Raw genomic sequence first — 16776 nt, 5'->3', positions numbered from 1 at the left:
CGGTGAGGTTATTGAAACTCTCTTATTATGTATTTAGCGCTGCATTATTTTGTTCTTCCGAATACTTATCTCGTTAAATATTTTTTATTTACTTCTGGTAATACCAATAGCAAAATTTTCTGTATATTTGTGTTGTGAAATGAAATGAAATGATTTTATTTACAGTGCACATCAACAGCGCAGAATGCGCCAACAAGGTGAAATTAATTATGTTATAAAAGAACCAAAAAATTTCTAAATTTTTCTTGATTGATCTTCACTAAACCATCCCCAAATATTTATAGATCTTATATCTATAATGTTACCATAAATCTATTTAAATAATGATTATTGAAGGTATTTATTTTGCAATCTGCAATATTATCCGGATTTTACCATTTAAAGGCGTTTTACAAATTTTCCAGAATATTCGGAGAAAGTTAAATCGAGGTTAACATAGAGCCTGTGTATATATTTTTTATGGGTTAATAATATTTCTTCAGCCATTGCCTGCCTCCCCCTTTTTTACGTTTCGCGCCTTCTTCCCCCCACCCGGAGGTGAAACAAAGACCTACGCTTTTCCTCGAAAACGCGAAAGGAAAAGTCGTCCGAAACGGGCGCGGGGAAAACATGCTGGCAAAGGCAAAATATTAGTACGGCGCTCAAGTTAATTAATTTCATTAATTTATTGTTGATTTTACTCTTTAATTCTTTAATTTATTATTAATTTTATTCTTTAGTTCTTTAATTTATTGTTGATTTTACTCTTTAATTCTTTAATTTATTATTAATTTTATTCTTTAGTTCTTTAATTTATTGTTGATTTTACTCTTTAATTCTTTAATTTATTATTAATTTTATTCTTTAATTTATTATTAATTTTATTCTTTAATTTATTATTAATTTTATTCTTTAATTTATTATTAATTTTATTCTTTAATTTATTATTAATTTTATTCTTTAATTTATTATTAATTTTATTCTTTAATTTATTATTAATTTTATTCTTTAATTTATTATTAATTTTATTCTTTAATTTATTATTAATTTTATTTTTTTATTTATTATTAATTTTATTTTTTTATTTATTATTAATTTTATTTTTTTATTTATTATTAATTTTATTTTTTTATTTATTAATTTTATTTTTTATTTATTATTAATTTTATTTTTTTATTTATTATTAATTTTATTTTTTTATTTATTATTAATTTTATTCTTTTATTCTTTAATTTAATATTAATATTATTCTTTAATTTTTAATTATTAATTTTATTCTTTAATTCTTTTTATTATTAATTTTATTCTTTAATTCTTTTTATTATTAATTTTATTCTTTAATTCTTTTTATTATTAATTTTATTCTTTAATTCTTTTTATTATTAATTTTATTCTTTAATTCTTTAATTTAATTCTTTAATTCTCTAATTTAATTCTTTAATTCTTTAATTTAATTCTTTAATTCTTTAATTTATTATTAATTTAATTCTTTAATTTATTATTAATTTAATTCTTTAATTTATTATTAATTTAATTCTTTAATATATTATTAATTTAATTCTTTAATTTATTATTAATTTAATTCTTTAATTTATTATTAATTTTATTCTTTAATTTATTATTAATTTTATTCTTTAATTTATTATTAATTTTATTCTTTAATTTATTATTAATTTTATTCTTTAATTTATTATTAATTTTATTCTTTAATTTATTATTAATTTTATTCTTTAATTTATTATTAATTTAATTCTTTAATTTATTAATTTTATTCTTTAATTTATTATTAATTTTATTCTTTAATTTATTACTAATTTAATTCTTTAATTTAATATTAATTTATATCTTTAATTTATTATTAATTTAATTCTTTAATTTATTAATTTAATTCTTTAATTTATTAATTTAATTATTTAATTTATTAATTTAATTATTTAATTTATTATTAATTTAATTATCTAATTTAATGTTCATTTGATTCTCTAATTTAATGTTTATTCGATTTTCTAATTTAATGTTCATTTGATTCTCTAATTTAATGAACGTTTGATTCTAATTTAATGTTCATTTGATTCTCTAATTTAATGTTCATTTGATTCTCTAATTTAATGTTCATTTGATTCTCTAATTTAATGTTCATTTGATTCTCTAATTTAATGTTCATTTGATTCTCTAATTTAATGTTCATTTGATTCTCTAATTTAATGTTCATTTGATTCTCTAATTTAATGTTCATTTGATTCTCTAATTTAATGTTCATTTAATTATCTAATTTATTATTAATTAATTGATAATTTTGTCCTTAAAAAGTCAGGGAAAATATTTTAAAGTGGTCAGGGAATTTGAATCTGAAAATAATGGGGCAACCCTGATTACGCTTTTAAGATTAACCTCCAGCCACAATAGATAGAGAGCTCCATATTTTTAGAACAGACGGCGACGAAGCCGTCTATATATTATCCCTCTTCACCCTTGGTGCCAGTTTGCAGGTATCCAATGGCCTCTCTACTTTTGGCAATGGTCTGAACTAAAACGAAATTTATGAAATTAGCCCCTTAATCATAGTATAAGTTTGAGCTTCGTAGATGGCGCCTTACTAGAAAAGAGAAAATCGCGTCGAGATCTTGGTTCGAATCGTTAATAAAGGTCATCCAGTATTTTATTTAGAGGACAGTGAGCCGTAATTACGTGGGCGGGCGCCGGCGTTTTTCATTCGGATCCGCCGAAGCCGTTTTCCTCAAACTGCGCCGTCCTGGAATGAATATTACTTACAATCATTACGTTCATTTCTCGCCCTAGGGCAGCCGGATTCCGCATTTGCCGCCGATTGACGTAATATTACCACGAAAAGGTTTGGCTTTACGAGTCACACTTTTTCGATTATACTAGGTGGTTTCTTTTCGCCTGTTCTCGGACTAAAAGTTTACTCTTTTTACTCTAACAAGGCTGCCACGGTACCTGGAATTCCTGGGAAATGTCAGGGAATTTGAATATGGATCTAAAAATTAGGGAAATGGCAGGGAATTTGAATACGGGTCTAAAAATCAGGGAAATGTCAGGGAATTTGAATATGGGTCTAAAAATCAGGGAATTGTCAGTGAATTTGAATATGGGTCTAAAAATTAGGGAAATGTCAGGGAATTTGAATATGGGTCTGAAAATCAGGGAAATGTCAGGGAGCTTAATTTAGGTTGCAAATAGAAAACCTTTACTAAAATTTAGGATCAAAAATTATAAAAATTCGCACAAAATAAGTCAGGGAAATGTCCGGAAATGGTCAGGGAAAACCTGGAAAAGTCAGGGAATTTGAATGTAAAAAAAACTGTGGCAACCTTGCCTAAATCGTTTTGTTCCGGAGTATTAGGGCTGGAAGGAAGTATACTAACTTCCAGATTAGGGCTGGAAGGAAGTATACTAACTTCCAGATTAGGGCTGGAAGGAAGTATACTAACTTCCAGATTAGGGCTACTCTTTTTACTCCTTCTGAAAAGGAGGTGTCAAGAGAGTAAATCGGATTTTGTCGTCTGCTAGCCAGAATTTATCTGCTAGGAAGGCCACACTCCGACTCAAACTATCACCCAGTGCAGAATCGGAGTAAAAGGACGTCATAGCGTTACTCTTCTTACCCTACTCCGAAATCCCCGAACAAGCGAAAAGAAACAACGTGCCCTAACTATCACTACAATTTAATCAATTATTTAAAGCAATATTTTTCAAAATGACCGTCAAAACATTGTTTTTGCTTTCATACGTGTTTATATACCAGAAGCGGTTAATTTACTTCTGATATACCTGGGAATAATTTTGGTCACGTCCTGTCTATAAGCGCGGAAATATTAACTACACTTACTTTGTTAGTCCATGATCTTATCTTTTCATACCACAAGTATATAACCATATCTTACGAAAAGTATCTGTATAAACCATAAAACTGAAACGTGCGCCTTCGCGTTTATTGCTCCACTTGACGACGTAAAATGTCAAAATTGCAGTACCTAAGGATTTATAAACCATATTTTATCTGTGTATGTAATAGTTTTATAACGTTACTATTATGACGTATTTTCCGACACGTATTTTGGGAAAAAATATTAGATGGGTATACTTTTTCTATTTAATTGTTATCATAAGTAAATAATATAATAAGTATGACACTTATTCGTCGTATGTCTAATATTTACTGATAACACACTCTAGCAGATGTGTACGATTGTTTTTTAAATACAATATTCTAGATGGCTCTGCGGTGCCTCTCTCCCGAGCTTACGTGGTATCGCCTTTGATTTATCGTCTGCTATTGTCAAATTAGAGAAGAATGCCTAAATCTAATATTCGTAATTGTTCCGTGTTAGCAAGGATGAAACGCGAAACAGTGTAAAATTATCATAAAATGCAAATATTATTATTTTATAGGTTACTGTGTCATCCAAGATAACCCTTAAATAACCTATTTCATCCATCCCCTTTAATAAGCGAAATTGCTTAACATTAAAAGTACTTACGCCACTGTCTGCCAAATGTTAATATCGTGTGCTAATACGCTGTAGTTTTCGGTCGCTAATAACGCCATACTTATAGTACGATATTATAGGCTTATGTCATTTGTTAAGCCCCCCCCCCCCCCCCGGAACCAATACGCTTTAAAACGGTCGTCGTGTGTAGTTTCCAGCAGGTATGCCAGACAGGGGTTTTTAAGGTATGGCTTTTTTTTTATCCCGCAGCGGCTGAAAAATTTCAAATCACGTTTCCCAATTCCCGAGCTGTGATTTTTTTCGTTAATATTTTATGTTCCCATGCATGGCAGCGGGTCAAATGGAAAGAGTCAAGGTTTTTCGCTTATTATACCGTTTTCTCCCGTCTTGGCTCGCATTATTATTCTCAGTTTCGATTTTCGTTTCGATAACGCGCTCTCCCCTATATGCGGGCTTCTCTACTTAGGAGCACTACTTAAGGAACAATTTTCTTGGAACGTTTTACTTCGTTTTCTCATTAATCTGTCAAATCCGTTTCGTTTCTTCGGATGGTTTAATGGTCTAATGTCATGGGTTCATTCTGCTCTATCACGATTAACGTTATAGCAGTATATGACAATTATCAAAAAAAATTATCCGAACTGATTTTCAGAGTTATTTTGCGCACAGTGCCCCCTAGTGTATAAATATACCCCAGGCGAAATGTACCACTACCAATAATGCTAGTTCAGGTCGGAAAACGGTTCAGCATGAAAATTAAAACTAATGTCATACTTATTGTTATAATGTTACGTATGGCTCTATGAATGACTATCATTATAATAATAATAATAATCAGCTAGCTAACCCAAGGCACTTTTTTGAATCCATTAATTCGGGTGGCCGGGTTACAATGCGTAGGAGGGTAGTAGCAAGCCATTCATGCCACGCGAGCCACTACCTACTACACTTACTATTACCGTTAACCTCAACAAGTTTTTATGGAAGGGGAAACCGAAGAGCTCGGGGGAAAATCCCTTATACCAGCGGGGAGAGAACTTGCAAACTCAACGCGGAAGGAGTAGTTCCGAGTTTTTACCCAGTGCCACAAAATGGGATCTAACCCGGCTCCTCTTGCTGCGAGGCGAAAGTGCTAAGCACTCCGCCACCTTTCTAAAATATAAATCACTGTTGTATCTGGATTTCGCGGATACATATACATTTAATAAGGGGTATTGCCATTAAAGGTTGGTTTTCAAATAACTGAAGTCGTACCAAAGGGAGATAATTCAGTCTGAACATCGCTTAAAATAGTGTTAGAAGTAGGGTTTTTTGGTAATAGTCGGTTAGTATTTATTCCCTTACCGAAAAAAAGTTGAAATTGGCGCCATCTAGTATATGAAAAGCATCAAAATAGAACCTCTAATGGCTTCGCTCGAAATGTTTGTTTCCCTGTAAACACTTTGTGAATCGGTCTGAGACACAAGCTTCCCAAACTATAAGCTCAACTGAAATCGGCTGCCTTTGCTACTTGTGGTCAATGTCATGTTAACCAAATTTTCATCCCCTTTTTGACACCCTCTGAAACTTACCATTGTCTCAGAAGCGTTTTACAGTGAATTTTTTTTATAGACCGAAGTTTTACTTTAATATTAAACGCTTGAAATGCCTTAAAATATCATATTCATTATTATTTCCAAAGTAATTTATTATTACGTTAATTTACGGGGTTGATCTGTAATGAAAATTAGTTTATTATATTTTATTTTTACGAAAAGAACCCAAAAAGCAGGCCTTTGATATTTTTCTTTCCGTAGTTGGGGGTTTCCGGTACTTGTACCACATTTCGTAGACGCTTATGTATAAATTCTCGATTTTTCTTTTTGAGTGGGTGTGAATTTTCTTGTCAACGTTTTAGACCCAGAAAAATACTTTCGCACCTCCTACGTAAACCAACGTGGAAGTTCTACATGTTTTTCGAAGCAGTTTTGAGGGGTAAAAGTTTACCCCAAAAACGAATTAATCAACCTTCTTAACGCGTTTCTATTTGGTTAACCTTTTATGGTGGGGGTAAATTTGCCTTTTTTTTCTGTTTACCGATACTTATTTTAGGTAGGATGTAATTTTATTTTCACAAGGAGACGAAACTCTGTCGTAGGTGCTTAAGAATTTAATTTTTTTCTTTAAATTACTTATGACTCGGAAAAAGGTTTCCCTCAACCTTTTTTTTTTACGCGCGACAAAATGTTTTTAAAAAATGAAGGGGCCCCTGTTATCTTTGGAACTGGTTAAACACTGTTGTATGTAAGCCAAAGTGATGCTCCTAATATTTTGCTCAACCGGTTTTTGAATGGGGTTGTTATTATCTGCTGTTAAATTTTATTTCGAAAAATAACCCCTATAGGACGTACCTTTCGCTTATAATTCATTTAAAACAATTATGATCTTTATTTTAGTAATTGGGTATTTGTAAATAAACAGGGTTGGCCGCAGTGTTCTGAAGTGGTAAATGACGGGTGTCAAATAATGTGGCAAATAGTGGTTAATACCGACATCACAAATAATATCCTTTACTGGCTGATAGTGCCAAAAATACAAAATACTGTCATAAAATACAGAAACAGTCTGTGTCGTCCGCTAGATATATTTTGAAGAAAAAACCTTTTTAGTAGAAATTACTTAAGTTATTTTGGCTTATTTCTATCACTTTAATGCAATAATTTATTATTAGCCACTTTTAGCCATGTTTCCCACTTTTAGCCACTGTTATGGTCTTCACTCTAAAAAAGTGACCCGACGCCGCGAAATATTGACCATCGTCGGCGGCAAAATTTAACGGTGGCGCAGCGTTTATATGAAATTTCGTTGAAAATAAACTATTTTATTTGCACTACCAAAAACTAGTGTACGCTATTTGGGTAATTTTGGGTTAGTAATGAAGTTAAGGTGTATGAATCTCATGTAAAAATACTAAAAAAAAAACATTTCAAAATAATAAAAATAGTACAATAAATTTTGAAATAGAAATGTTTTTTCTTGGATAATCTCCGCTAAAACCCACTATGTGTGGGGTGCTGTGTTTGTTGCTCCTAGATGCCATAATATATATCTTAGAACATTTTACATTAATTTTATTTTTATGTACTTATCAATTGGTTACTATGGTGATAAAAAATTGTTCTGTCAAAGCAATATTTTGTTTTCAACTTTTTAATATTGAAGTTTTTACTTTGGGAAAATTTATTTGGTTTCTCCTTGGCAAAATTGCATTTTTCGATTTCACCATTATACTATTTAATTTTAATTGTATTTCCCATTGTAAAACCAATGAATGGTAAGCACTAGAGAGGGAAAAAAAAACTTTTGAGGAAAACCTGAACACTCCAGCCATTAATTAAAGACAATTATATCGGAGATGTATATTATTTATCTTAGAAGCTAGGAACAACAAACACAGCACCCCCCCCACTAGGAGAACGCAACCCGTCAAAAGTCGTGAATTTTCTTGTGTACATTTTTGATTGGTTAGATGTTTTAGCGCCTGCTGCCGTCGGAAGGGGAAATTTCGGAAATTGTCTCCCCCCCCCCCCCGCCCGTAAAACGTTCAGCGTAAAGGTTCGTCCAATGAAATTTGTACACAACACTGCGTTAGCGTGTTTAATGGCTAGCTGCGTTCTCCTGGTGTTTGTTGCTCCTGGTTAAAAGTATTCTTATACTTGTAATTCTGTTTTATTAAAACATGAACCTTAAATACCTTTCGAAGAAAAATACATAATTATAATGATTTTAGGAACATGGTTTAAAAATAAGTAAATGTATCTAGGTGGTGTGATTTTTACAATATCAAGTGGTAAATTTTGGGGGAATGTTTTGCCCAGTTTAAATTCTTCAATAGTCAAACTTTTTGAATAAAAAGTTAATTTAAATAAACTAGACATATATTATATTCTTCTGCTTATGTCTTTTTTTGGTGTATTGTAGGATGCAGGATGATTCGGGAGAGAACTGGGGAGACAAAGGCTCTCGCCTTCCATCGTCAGCCGCTTCCAATGTCCCCCAAGGCTCGGGGCTATCGTCAGGACATCCTCAATCAGGGAAAGGAGTATCTGATGAGGAAATGGATAGGTTTCAGAAGGAACCACTGAAAGTTCATTTACACAATGGGAGTTGCAATTCTATCAAATTTGGAGATGCGGTTGATGTTAGGGTAGGATTTGGATTATCATCGCAAGTATTTCAATGTATGTAACATTCTAATTTATGACTATTTACTTCAGGGTATTATACAGTTAGTCACCGCTCGCCAAACTGGTGGGAAAAGCTACTACGAATCCCTATACGCTATGCGTCTACGCCATACCTTATCCGAAGAGGTCCATTGGTTGCATGTAGATACCACAATGTTCCAAGTCTTAGAAAAGTACCAATCTCGTCACCCTGTCGACCAATGGAGGTTTGCAATTACTTAGTAATTATAAAGCCATCCAAAGATTTCTAACTTTTTGTTTTCAAATTTTGTGAAATGAAGGTATGAACTCAGAGTACGTTACCTACCTCTCAACTTGAGGGATTTATTTGAAAAAGATAGAGCTACTTTTCAGTATTTTTATGAGCAGGTAGGTTGTTTTTCATATTAGTACAGTTTAAATCGTTGGGCTGATAACTGTGTAATTGGTGTACACGCTTCCTGTAAGCAGTACGTAATTTGTGTGCTTCTTGTAATCTTACGTTGCATAATCTTGCCGTGCTCCGTGTAATCTGTGTACAGGAAAGTGATCAGCCTCTTGGGTTAAACACTTGTAAAAGTTATAGAACATAAAAATGATTTAATTTATGCAATTAGTTGTATAAATGTTTTTATCTTGCATTTGCCTCTTGTGACCAAATTGCTCTAAAACTAGTATTTTTCATACATGACCGACTTATTTTTTTTATAATTAAAATAAATTTGCTGTAGGTCAAGGATGATTATTTGAGGCTGGAATCAAATATAGACCAAGACTTGGCCATTCAACTTTGCTGCATCGAAATTAGGAGGTTTTTCAAAGATATGACACACATTGCCCTCGACAAAAAATCCAATTTTGAATACCTCGAAAAAGAAGTTGGACTACATAAATTTCTTCCTTCTCCTGTGATAACTGGCAATAAGGTTCGTTGCCAACTACTCCTTATCAAATTTTCAATTTAATTACTTGAAACTTGTTTTTAGCCTAAAGTTTTACGAAAGATGATTCAGAATCATTTCAAGAAATTTTCCGCTCTCAGCGAGGTGGACTGCATGTTTAGGTTTTTGGATCTAGTGAATCCGCTATTGAAATATGATAGAGAGTTTTTTAAATGCGAATTGGGGGTATGGAACACTCTTTACATACTTAAAAACTATGTCATTTCTCTAATGCATTGTTGATTGCTTGTCAACAGACTGGTTGGAGTGTACCCGTTTTACTGGTCATAGGCCCTGAAGTTGGAATAAGTTATTTAACAGATAGAAGTAGTCAACCGACGCGCATGACCAATTTTCAACAAGTTCAAAGCCTACAAACTGTCATTAGTGAATATGAAACCAGCAACAAAGCTATATTGCAGCTAAAAATTGCCGGTGCAGCTGAAGTAAGCACATTTTTCTTTTGTGTGTGTGTGTGGTTTTTTACTTTGATTTACAAAATTTACTTAATACAGGTATTAAGTATTTCTTGCCCAAGCTTGCCAATTGCGGAGAGTATTGCAGATCTCATAGATGGTTATTGCAGGTTATTCCAAGGAACACAGTCTTCTTTTTGGAATAGAAAAGGTACAAATCTTATAATTTCTTATTAGTTCAACTCATATTTCAATGCGACTGAGCTTTGCTGCTCTGTTGTTTTGAGTTACCATTGCTACGATAAATTTTGTTAAATTCCAACTTTTACTGCTCTTAAATTGCTTTTAATATTGTTAATATTGTGTCACTAATAACCTTTGTAATTAGTCGACGTTTTATACTAAATATACTTAAATTGAAACATTATTTATTTTGGCGCTTCTCTAAAATTTTCTTTCCCACCCTTAATTGCTGCAGCTTCTCTTTGGATCTCTCGCTCCTGTCAAACTGTTCCATCAGGTGTGTCTGTTGTAAACCCTAATATAAAAAATGCTTTATATTCATTGTAGTATTCTGTATTTTGTACTAATAAGGTAATCTTTTTTTAAATCCCTTTTTTAATACAATTTCATTGTGGTAGAACCTACAAAAGGTGATAGCCCTAACCAATTACCTCATTAGTTTCTTCTTTTTTCTGGGCACTGTAAATTCTGAGTAATAATAAGTTTTAATAAACATTTACAGACGCACACCCACCTAAATACAGGCATGGGAAAAAGAATAATTCGAGTGATAAACACGGTAGTGGCCTCTCAGGTATTTATTAATCTATAGTTATTTTTTTGATGTGTACGAGTATCATTGTTTTTTATCAATATCGCTTTTAACCCATTAATCAGTTAATATCTTAATTAACAATATTTCCCCATTAATCAGAAAACTATCTATTATTAGTTTGGTTTTCCTTTTACCCTTCTCAGTGCAATCACTTCAAGATTGATCTCATTACGTAATTTTAATTATAAATACAACACTAAATGTAATCCACAAGTTAAAAAGGGAAGAGCTAATGTCCCCTGCTTTCTGAAAAATAAAAATTTATATTGATAATGATTAGCGATATTGGTAAGTTATTAAAGGAAGTGTATTCCACAAATGAAATTAGGTGTTGCACCATAAAAAAAGCCCTCCCTTTAAAAATGACTTCAGAATTTATTAAAAATTAAAATATTGGCCAACACTGAGTTTTAAATCTGAAATATGATTTTTTTATTTAGAAGATTATGCAGAAATTGTAGATGAAGAAGGGGATTATTCTACACCAACTGGTATTATAAATTGAAATTTTTATTTATCGATAGTATTCTCAAAAGTTATTGTACAAATTTGCAGCAAGAGATTACGAACTTCAAAGAAATAGTATAAAATTAGGAGATATAATAGGGGAAGGCCAATTTGGTGATGTTCATAAAGGGACGTACAACTATAAAGTAAGATTAAGTCCTTTTTGATGTTACGTTATTTTCTGCTGTTGAGTCATTACTTACTTAATCTTCAGGATGATCAAACAATTGGTGTGGCTGTTAAAACGTGTAAAGAAGAATCCATGGGTGAAAAATTCCTCGAAGAAGCTTGTTCGTATTAATCTTAGAATATTGTTAATTTTTAATCTTATTTGAAACTAATTTGTACTTTTTATAGATATTATGCAGCAATTTGATCATCCTCATATAGTAAAGCTAGTTGGAATTTGTTCGGAGTCTCCTATATGGATCGTAATGGAATTAGCCAAACATGGAGAAGTAATTTCTATTTGTATTTGTTATAGAGTTATGTAATATTATTCTTTTAAAATTTTCAATTTTATTTTACGTAAATAGATGCGGGCGTATCTCCAAAATAATCGCAACCACTTAGACTTAGCTACCCTAATTCTTTATGCGTTCCAATTGAGCACAGCTCTCTCCTACTTGGAAAGTAAAAAGTTTGTGCACCGAGATATAGCCGCGAGAAACGTTTTGGTATCATCTCACGATAGTGTGAAATTGGGGGATTTTGGTCTTTCACGTTGGGTTGAAGATCAATCTTATTATAAAGCTTCTAAAGGAAAGTTGCCAATCAAATGGATGGCACCCGAATCGATAAACTTTAGAAGATTTACAACTGCCAGTGATGTTTGGATGTTTGGTAAATGTGAAATTTATGTTTGTTACATCTTATGCTGTTGTCATCACTTAACTCGTTTTTTAGGCGTTTGCATGTGGGAAATCCTAATGATGGGAGTGAAACCCTTTCAAGGGGTTAAAAATAACGACGTCATTGGTAGGATAGAAAATGGAGAAAGACTCCCTCTTCCTGTAAATTGCCCTCCCAGGTTGTACAGTTTAATGTCTCAGTGTTGGTCGTACGAACCTTCCAAAAGGCCCAGCTTCCAAGATATCAAGCAAACATTAAGTGAAATCCTAATTGAAGAACGTAGGCAGCTTGAAGAATCTTTGAGGAGGGAAAATAGGCGCATTCAAGCAGTGTCTTGGGGTTCATCAGGCTCTGATGAACCACCTCCAAAAGTAAGAATGGAAAAAAGTATCTTTATTTTCAATGAAAATAGTTTTGTCAAACCGTAAAATATTTCAGCCTGCTCGATTTCCAGCTGATCGGGACAGCTCTTCCACTATTCATTCAGTTTCGCTAACAAATCCTTCGACGTACATTGTGGCGCAAGATCCAGAAGTCTTGGCTCATTTAATGAGAGAGAATGCGCGAAATATTCCTCCAGCTTGGGCTTACACAGCTCCTGCCTCTCCTTCGAACACTTTTACGGTAGATCCTAGAGCCGCTGATCTGGTGGCCTCCGTTTCTCCTTTGCCAGAAGCGAAAAGGGGAAGTTTGGTTCTACCTCAGGTCTGAACCTGCTCCATTGGTTCCATTTAAAATCATTTTACCTTAAAATATATTGCCAGCTTTTTAACGTTTAAAGCTTTAATTTCATTTTAATTTATGATTTCATATTGTTTTTGAAGAGCATTGTTTTCCTTCATTTATGAATTACGTTAAGTAGAAAAGTTTTTTTAATATTTTGTTTTGATCAATGCATGGAGCATGGTTGAAATGCCAGAGCACGGCTTCCCTTTTTTTTGGTTATGTTAAGTTTTTATTTTTTTTATCAACTATCAATTTTAAATATTTAATATTTTGATACTGTAACTTTAAGGTATGTTTTTAGTTTACTCAGTTACTGAAACCCTGTTATTAATTTTGTTTTTGCATTATTTATGTTTATTATTATTAGGAAGAGGAAGAGAGAATACATTTAGAAGATTTAGACCAAAAGTTTTTGGAGATGAAACTTCAACAGCAACAAAAAGAGTCTGAAGAAGATTCTAAGTGGTTGGCAGAGGAGGCTCGTAAGAGGCTGTCATGCAGCGACCGTTCTGATACTGATAGCTTTGATACGGACGGAGGTCCCTCATCTCCGGGAGGATCTATCCGAAGTAACCCCTCAACTTCTGCTGCTGGTATTAATTTGAAACTGAATTAATGTGGTAAAATATTTTTAAAAAATTATGTTTTGTAGCTGAAGTTGAAGTATGTCATTCCATTATTAATGGTGAGGAAGATTCCTCATCTCAAAGCCAGGTTTCTGAAAAGGTATTTTTTAGTTTTGACTGGTGTAGTTTAATCTGATGCCAATTTATTTTCTGAAATTTTTAATTTCTACCATTACTGATTTTATTAGCCAGTATTTTTAATTGCTACTGATACAGATTTTTTTCACCAATATGGATCATTATTACCGATACCAATATGGTTAATTTTTATTTATAACAACAGATTTGTTTTTAAGCCACCTTCCGTAGAAATCAATATAAGCTATGTTAATGTTCAATTTTGTACAAAAGTACCATCTCTCTATCTCTCTCTCTTTAAGAAAATTGTGTAATTTTTCCCCAATTAATTTTGAAATATCAGTAATTTAGTCATATACCAATTAATTAATTAGTAAATCCATGACATTAGTAATTAATATCAGTTTGTGTCCATAATGAGTATTTTTAATATTTTATTTTTGGGTATGTTTGGTTCATTGTGATAAATTATTTACAGCCTTCTTCACCTGTTGAAGTAGATAGAGTTGGAGATCCAGTTTATGAGTGTACGACGAATGTAGTCCGAGCAGTTATGCTGCTTTCTCAGGGAGTTCAACAAGCCAAAGCTAACGAGTATCTTGAGCTAGTCAAAGTTAGGCTTTATTTTATTATTCTATTAGTTTCCCTTACTTTGTCAGTGTTTTGTAACAATTTTTCATCTTATAGCAAGTTGGCACGGAGCTACGCAACCTATTATCAAGTGTTGATACCTTGATTGCACAGTTTCCAACTTGGGCACATAGGGAGGTGTGTTTAAAGTTTATCTATTTAGAATTTGTTTGTAAAGAAAATATTTATTATACCTATTGCAAATTTATGTATAGATTGAAATGGCACACAAAGTTCTCAGCAAAGATATGGCTTTGTTGGTGCAAGCCATGAAACAAGCCCAAAAATACGCGAGAACAACGCTTGACACTGAATATCGTAAAGGAATGCTAACATCAGCACACGCTCTAGCTATGGATGCCAAAAATTTACTCGATACTGTTGATTCAGTTCGGTCTAGGCTCAAAAGTTTAAAAGACTCTCCAACAAGAACAATTAATGGGGCTGAATGTAGTGCTAACAGTTCGTCAATGGGAGATAGTGGAGCAACTGAATTGTCACTAAGTACAGAAAATTCTTTGGCTACCAGTCAGAATGGAGCAACAGAGCAGAGTCAAGAAACAATGGTTGAATTTCTCAATTCACCAACTCCGGGTTTAGCCGAAGGCAGACAACGCGTTACGTGGAGTGACTTATCCAGTGACGATGGTGTTTCTAGTCCTAAAAGGGTGAAAACGCCCTCAAATTCCCCAACAGACGGACCTTTGGAAACAAATTCATTCGAAGTAAGGTGAATTTCCAAAAGTAAAGACACCGTGGTTAAATTCTACGTTGCCAACTCTATCTCACGATTAAAAAACCTTCACTCTTCCTTCTCATTATATTTGACATTGTTGCAGCAAAAATTTCATGTTTACTTTTTTTTGTTTTACCTTTTTCTAAAAACTTATTAGTAATTTTTTAAAAGTTATGTTATCATGAATGTTTAAGGCTTTAAGAAACTTAGTTTAATTAAAAAAAAAGATTTTTTTAATCATTCCTTTTATCGACTTCTTTTCAAATTCTTTTAAATTAATATATTTTGATATATTTGAAAATCATTCAAATCTTGGACAGTTATGCAAAAAACTAAAAGCAAAATTTGGATTAATTCTAAAGCCTTAGACTACATCAATATAAGAGTACAAAAGCTTAAGGTTTGGTTTTGTGGTTGAAACCAGTTAAGTCAAAGGACAGCGAGTGGTCATGAGAAGGATTTTTTTTTTCATTTTAAATTGACCAATCCGAGCGGACAAATCTTATGTAGGTTAAGCTATTATTTTAACTATTTTTCTCTTAAGTTAACCTCCCTTACTGCTTAAGTTTGACAAATCTTAAAAGTAAAATTATTTTTCATAAGGCAGTGAATTTTAAGACCAAAAGGGGTAGCCATTAGTTTAAACGATTGTGTGCCTATATAGAGGAAAAAGAATGTATAAAGGTATAATGAAAAAGCAAGTTTTATTTTCAAAATTCTCCTTTTTGTTTTTCTCTTATATAATATTCAAATTTGGGTCTAGACCTAGCAGATTTGATCGTTTACTATGAAGTGTTTAAAAAATTAATTGATTAAGTACATTTTTCCGTGCTCTAAGACTATAGAAGGGAACTCATTTTAAGTGCAATAGCTACTTGTTTTTGTACGACATTTAGAATAATGACTGAACTTTTTTCAATAATTTAAAATTTTCTAAACATTAGATTCATGTTCCTATGCCGGTTTTCTTTTATTAAAGCACTTGATCCAATAATTTAAATTTGTTTTTAAATGTGAAATAATACTAAAAACTACAGGATTTTTAAAATATCTATGAAAAAAATAATTTACGTGAACTTTTTAAATAATTTCTATATATATTGTAAATAGCTGGACATTCCCTGTTGGAGATTGATAGTGTAGACCAATAAATCAGAACTTTGAGAAAGAAACTAATAATAATAAAAAGTAAATTATGTAATTTTGTGTAGATTTTATCACAAATAGCTTTCTAAAACAGAGTAATAAAATTATACCAAAATAATTTTTTTAATTAATAATTATTGACTGCCTGGGGATTTTGTCAAGGCATTGGCCATCAGACAATTTAAATTCAAGATGCATGAGCATTTTGTATAGTGGTTTTAAATTTATGGCCAGTTATGTCAAACTGTTACCCTTCCCTCATTGAAAACTGAAAAAAGAAGAAAAGACATTTTCTCAAATTGCCAATTTTTATGGCAAGGTCTCTTGGTATTAAATAGGGAGAGTTTCGTTTGGCCGACCACAAAATACACGTTACGCTGACTGAACATTTGTCTGACTTCTCGGTCGGCCAAATGGACAGTGCATTTTGCCGACTGTTCATTCGGCCGATTGCTTGTTTGACCGACTGTTCATTTGGCCTACTTCAGTACTTCTCATTTGGACGACTGCATTGAAAAATTGAGCATGCTTTTCATCGCCCCCAACCCCTCACTGCAGAGGCGGGCAGAGTCAACCGTAAATTTCGCACTTCACTGACTTTACACACATTTTGCCACGAAATTG

The 16776-nt window shown here is 32.3% G+C and overlaps 1 protein-coding gene across 5 annotated transcripts in view; it reads left to right on the top strand.

Moving 5' to 3' along the window:
• The window catches only part of Fak (protein tyrosine kinase 2 Fak), a 34781-nt gene extending 18535 nt beyond the window's left edge, over positions 1 to 16246 (top strand). For 2 of the 5 annotated variants that reach the window (XM_090173781.1, XM_090173778.1), the window contains 21 exons: positions 8412 to 8637; positions 8708 to 8883; positions 8959 to 9046; positions 9388 to 9582; positions 9643 to 9783; positions 9855 to 10043; positions 10113 to 10224; positions 10492 to 10533; positions 10759 to 10830; positions 11292 to 11342; positions 11407 to 11504; positions 11573 to 11648; positions 11716 to 11816; positions 11895 to 12201; positions 12265 to 12581; positions 12649 to 12915; positions 13304 to 13529; positions 13589 to 13662; positions 14119 to 14253; positions 14328 to 14408; positions 14486 to 16246. In XM_090173781.1, coding sequence (XP_090029907.1) covers positions 8412 to 8637; positions 8708 to 8883; positions 8959 to 9046; positions 9388 to 9582; positions 9643 to 9783; positions 9855 to 10043; positions 10113 to 10224; positions 10492 to 10533; positions 10759 to 10830; positions 11292 to 11342; positions 11407 to 11504; positions 11573 to 11648; positions 11716 to 11816; positions 11895 to 12201; positions 12265 to 12581; positions 12649 to 12915; positions 13304 to 13529; positions 13589 to 13662; positions 14119 to 14253; positions 14328 to 14408; positions 14486 to 15004 — 3493 coding nt within the window. In that variant the 3' untranslated portion in view covers positions 15005 to 16246. Of the gene's footprint in view, positions 1 to 7266; positions 7359 to 8411; positions 8638 to 8707; positions 8884 to 8958; positions 9047 to 9387; positions 9583 to 9642; positions 9784 to 9854; positions 10044 to 10112; positions 10225 to 10491; positions 10534 to 10758; positions 10831 to 11291; positions 11343 to 11406; positions 11505 to 11572; positions 11649 to 11715; positions 11817 to 11894; positions 12202 to 12264; positions 12582 to 12648; positions 12916 to 13303; positions 13530 to 13588; positions 13663 to 14118; positions 14254 to 14327; positions 14409 to 14485 lie in introns of those variants that run through there. The other 3 variants (XM_090173783.1, XM_090173782.1, XM_090173779.1) reach the window with 3 other exon arrangements.
• The last annotated feature ends 530 nt before the right edge of the window (positions 16247 to 16776 follow it).

Source organism: Leiobunum rupestre, chromosome 4 (assembly GCF_980474605.1).
Source record: "Leiobunum rupestre chromosome 4, qqLeiRupe1.1.hap1, whole genome shotgun sequence".
In the NCBI taxonomy this organism is placed as follows: Eukaryota; Metazoa; Arthropoda; class Arachnida; order Opiliones; family Sclerosomatidae; genus Leiobunum; species Leiobunum rupestre.
The sequence above is the reverse complement of the archived record's forward strand: the minus strand, read 5'-3'. Positions and strand labels throughout refer to the sequence as shown.